This window comes from Schistocerca serialis, chromosome 3 (genome assembly GCF_023864345.2).
Source record: "Schistocerca serialis cubense isolate TAMUIC-IGC-003099 chromosome 3, iqSchSeri2.2, whole genome shotgun sequence".
Taxonomy (NCBI): Eukaryota; Metazoa; Arthropoda; class Insecta; order Orthoptera; family Acrididae; genus Schistocerca; species Schistocerca serialis.
In genome coordinates this window covers 719,051,392-719,056,571 of record NC_064640.1, presented here as the reverse complement: position 1 = coordinate 719,056,571, position 5,180 = coordinate 719,051,392, and the positions used below count along the sequence as shown (strand labels likewise).

The window sequence follows — 5,180 nt, the reverse complement described above, 5'->3', positions numbered from 1 at the left end:
TGACCACATTATCATAGAGTTAGTATCATACCTAAATTGAGTTGAACTTCTGCACTTCAATAATGAAATCTGTTCCTTCAAAAATGTAATTTTAGTTTCGTTTCCTGGTAACTTTTCTAAAAAATTTTGCAATAACTGGTCAATTAAAGACAAAATGTTATCTACAGGAGCCTCAGAACTATTATACAGAAGATAAATGTTCTTAAGAACATCACTTACCACCTGTATGTTGTTTACTTTCATGGGAAATTTCATGTTTCCAATACATTTCACTTCAATATCATTATTGAAGACACTCTGAGTAATAAACCACTGCTTATAACTACGTGGCAAAAAATTCTTGGGTAAGGATTATGCTTTAGTAACACTAGGCTCACACTGTCAGATTTGTTTATCACTACCCAGTCACTGTGCTTTTCACATTCACTCAACTTTGTTTTCATTTGTTCTAAACTATCGAACGATATCGCATCAATCATTTTCGCATGTGTGTCCACACTTTCTTGGATAGCAATTTGAAGAGCACGATTTTCTAAACGCCCCCTACGAATTTCTGGATCCTCTCGTACTGCAATTTGATGATTCGACAAGTAAGATGGACATCCAGGCAACTTCGATGGGATTGCATCTGAAAAATTAATAACGAAGTATGAAACCGATCTCACAGCATATAAGTGAAATAAAGATAGTTCTTATGCCACTGTACTTTACTAAGAGCGTGTTTCGTAACTCACCTTTTCTCAAGCGTCGACGATCCAACAGTGCTGTCAAGAGTATACCAGTTTTCGGGTCATACATGCTGGTACTGTTTAAAATATCGTCCTTGTTGAAATGCGGTTCACATATCTAAAAACAAGCAAACAGTTCTCTTTAAAACATATAACGAAAATTAATGAGGTATGAGATTATAAATACGTTCTTCTGTTTACTGTATTTTGTTTAGCTGTACTACATTTCAAGTAACTACGACACACTAACCAAACAAATACACTGATACTTACAACAGAGTGCTTACTCGGTGTCCAGTCTTGTCTGTGAACAGCCGATAACCATTTTCGTCTTAAATTCTCGTCAGATGGAAAATAAAATGCACTGACTTTAGGTCCATTATCGTAATTGCCCCTGCAATTCGGCATACAACACCTTCGGGGCATCGTAACTGAGTATAGATCAAATAACCACTCACGAACAGCACAAAGTACAATATGGAAACGCTACGAATCACTTGTGTCGGTAGTCGGTACCTAGCTTCTCAGACCCCTACCGGTGACGTCACAGGCTCCTTAGACTCACGATGTGAGGCCTTGTTCCTAGGTGGCGTTGAATGATATCAATTTCTTACCAAATGCTGAGATCTTTGAAACAAACTAACAACTCATTTATTTTATTTCTTACCTCCCTAATATTCGCATGAATCACACTAATTTCCTGTTTCACTCTACTCTTATGTGATGAAGTGAAAATGTGCACATTTTTATTTTCTTGAATGCAGTCTGATGTTTTAATTTAACTGAAGTACATTTGTCTCACCTGACCCCAATGGCCCCAGAGAATTCACTCTGCATGTTTGTGAATTCACTTGCTAAACTCCCTAAGGCACACATTTATTTTCTGTTACTTGGCTAAGACTAGCATTTGGTTGCACAAACCTTGTGACTATATACCCTGAACGTAATTTTATTTGTAGCTGCTGAACTGTATCTCTCATAGTAATATAGGGTGATATTAAATTCTATTTGCTTTCACAAGAGAGTACACTTCAACATTGCTTCCTTACTTAGCTTGTGTTTATCATGAACATCTTATCTATCACAAAGTCTCAGGCAATGGAAAAAAGTAAAGGTGATTACATACATGAGCAGGACATAAATATGAACCAACTATATTAGAGACAATATCCTTAACATCAGTTTGCTGCAGAATTCTGGAGCTTATTCTAACTCTGAATGTAATAAATTTCCTGAGAGAGAAAACCGTCTACCCACAAATCTGCATGGATTTTGAATGCATCCGTCTCCCTAAACTTAACTTGCCCTTTTCTCACACAATATTCTGTGAACCATGGATGAAGGGCAGTAAGCAGATTCCAAATTCCTGAGTTTGTGGAAAGTATTTGACTCAGTGCTCCCCTACTGATTATTAACAAAGGTCCAAGCTTATGGGATCAGTTCTCAGGTATGTTAGTGGCTTTAAGACTTTTTAAGTAAGAGAACAAGGTACTTGCTCTTGGACAGTGAGTGTTCATCAGAGACAAGCACATCACCTGGAATGTCCCAGGGAAGTATGATCTGACAGATAAGGTGAGCAGCGATGTGTGACTGTTAGCTGATGTTGTAGTGTACAGGAAAGAGTCGTCACTGAGTGACTACAGGAGGATATAGGATGAACAAACGAAGGCTGTTAACACTGATGTAACAGCTGTGTCTTGATCTGTGAAACATACAACCCAAAGATTAGATTCATATTCACTCTGTTTCTGATCTCTACTAGTCATTCCTTTCCTGCTATGCTCACAAATGGAACAGACAAAAAGAATGTATATATGCCTCAGTATGTGTCCTAATTTCTCCTAGCCTCTTTTTTTGGTCCTTGTGCATGATATGCAGTCAGTCACAAATGGTGTTCCTCCAAACTTTCTTCAATAATTTTTCATGAAAACAGCATTGTTTTCCCTCCAGGGCTTCCTGTTCGAGTACACAGAGAATTTCCGTAATTCCCATGTGTTAATCAATCCTACCAGTAGTAAATCTACCAGTGTTTCTCAGAATTGCTTCAACATCACCCTTTAATCTTACCTAGTGGGGATCCCAAATGCTTGAGCAGTACTCAAGAAAGGGTTGCATGAGTGTTCTATATGTTGTTTCCTTTGTAGATGAGCTACACTTTCCTAGAATTCTCCCAGTAAACTGGAGTCAACCATTCATCTATCCTACAACTGACCTTATATGGTTGTGCCAGATCATATCACTTAGCAAATGTACCCCCTGATACTTAATCAATGTGACTGTGCCATGAAGTACATTAGTAACACTATATCTGAACAATGCAGGTTTGTTTCTCTTACTAATGTGTATTAACTATATTTTACACAGTTGCAGCAAGTTGTCATTTATCACACCAAAGAGGAATTCTTTCTGAGTCAGTATATGTAATCATAACTAATCACCATTTAGCGATGGCACTTCATCCTCATGCCATATCTTCTGGTGCTGTACTTACTGGCTAGTTAATGCCTCAAAAGAATGCCTATGTTAACATAATTATCAGGCATTCTCTGAATAAATAGTAAATATTAAAATTAATTTACAGCAGCCTTCAGAAACGTTTTTTCTATAGATATGTATGTATAAAAAACAGCATTCATTGCTAACCTGCCAGTTGTTACACTGGTATGTAACTTGCTTGATCATTTAGGCAGGTCAGACATTCTGAGACATTTAAACCTGCACTTGGGCTGAAATCACAATTGTCTGAAATAAATGAGTAATAATTTACAGTTCAATGTAACACCAATAAACTGATATCTTACCACTCTCTGACCGTATTAACTATTATTTGTTTTGGACATGTGTTCATGAGAGGCATGTCAGTTACATTATGCTATAAATCGGATTTTTTCTTCAAAAATCCCACGCCATTTTATTTTCCCATCACAATTAACCATATTTTATAGCTGTATAAACACTCTTCAATTCATGTACTTTCAAAACTTTTAGCCCTCTGTTGTCTGTTTCATACATACCTCTGTTTAAGTTAAAAAGTCTTTCAAATTATTCTGTCATTTAAAGTCTATAGTTACCATTTTATATCTAACCAACTGAAATTCCTTCACAGAAAAAGCTCCAAAGCTAATACAAAACCAAATATACGCAAGGCACGTTTAGGCCTTATCTAAGTTATCAAAATGTGCATAAAAAGTTCAAAAATCAAACTTCCCGACAGATTAAAACTATATGGTGGTGCAATACTCAATCATGAGAGCTTTGCATTTTGCAGGCAGGGGCTCTGCCAATTGAGCCACCCAATCATGACTCACAACCGTTCATCACAGTTTTAACTCAGCTGCTTCCTCACCTCCTACTTTCCTAACATCGCAGAAACTCTGTCAAACTTGCAGAACTGGCACTGCTGGAAGAAAGGATATTGTGTAGACATGGCTTAGCCACAGCCTGGAGGAGGTTTCCAGAATGATTTTTCGTTGTTCAGTGGAGTGTGTGCTGATATGAAAATTCCTGGCAGATTAAGGCTATGAGCTGAACCGAGCCTTAAACTCAGGACCTTTGCATTTCACAGGCAAGTGCTTGACTGACTGAGAAACCCAAGCATGACTCATGACCCATCATCAGATTTTTACTTCTGCCAGGACCTCATCTCCTACATTCCAAACTTCTGGAAACATGTACAAACTTTGGCTAAGGCATGTCTCCACACATCCTTTCTCTTCCAGACCTGCTTGCCCTGCAAGTTTTGCAGGAGAACTTCTGTGAAGTTTGGGAGGTACAGATGAGGTAGTGGTGGAAGTAAAGCTGAGATGATAGATAATGAGTCATATTTAGCTGGTTGAGCACTTGCCCACAAAAAGCAATGCACATACAAATAAATAACAATGTGTATTTTATTATAGTAGAATTCCCTTTTACTACTAACAATATAGACCCATGTACAGGGGTAACCATGCTACTCTCCAGAGTCGCATCATCGGTTAAGTATGGGTTGCCAGTTCATCTGCCAAAACAATTACTGCCATCTTTTATAACATACTTCCCACTACAACATAGGGTCAGTGCAAATAGTTTCATAATGTTGTTGATTATGGAGTATGACAAATGTAGGATTATTACCCTGCCTATATCCCAGCCATTCGTACTCCAATTATTGCGAAGGTTACATAGGGGAATTATACACATGAGAGCATGACGTCATGTTTGATGGACAGGCAGTGACACTGACACTCAAAAAATGGTGCAAGCCTACATGCATGTGCTCAGACTCTGGCTGCCCTGTGTCACATATTTCCCCCTGGCTCAGATGTGTGCACACTCATTCAAGGGAACTATATGGTTACTAGTAATGGAAGCCATCTCATATTTTCTGTATCTGGTTCAGATGACTGCCATCACTAATTGAATTACAATCTTTGGTGTGAGAAATATATTTTCCATGAAGAGAAAACGACATAT

At 38.0% G+C, this 5,180-nt stretch overlaps 1 protein-coding gene across 1 annotated transcript; it reads right to left on the bottom strand.

Annotated features, from left to right (window-relative positions):
- Positions 1-269: 269 nt before the first annotated feature.
- Positions 270-1,194, bottom strand: LOC126471135 (THAP domain-containing protein 5-like). The gene is made up of 3 exons (XM_050099225.1): positions 1,002-1,194; positions 735-846; positions 270-628 (listed from the first exon to the last, which is right to left on the bottom strand). Exons 1-3 carry the CDS (start codon positions 1,152-1,154, stop codon positions 270-272), a joined length of 624 nt encoding a protein of 207 aa, XP_049955182.1. The 5' UTR covers positions 1,155-1,194.
- Between the last annotated feature and the right edge of the window lie 3,986 nt (positions 1,195-5,180).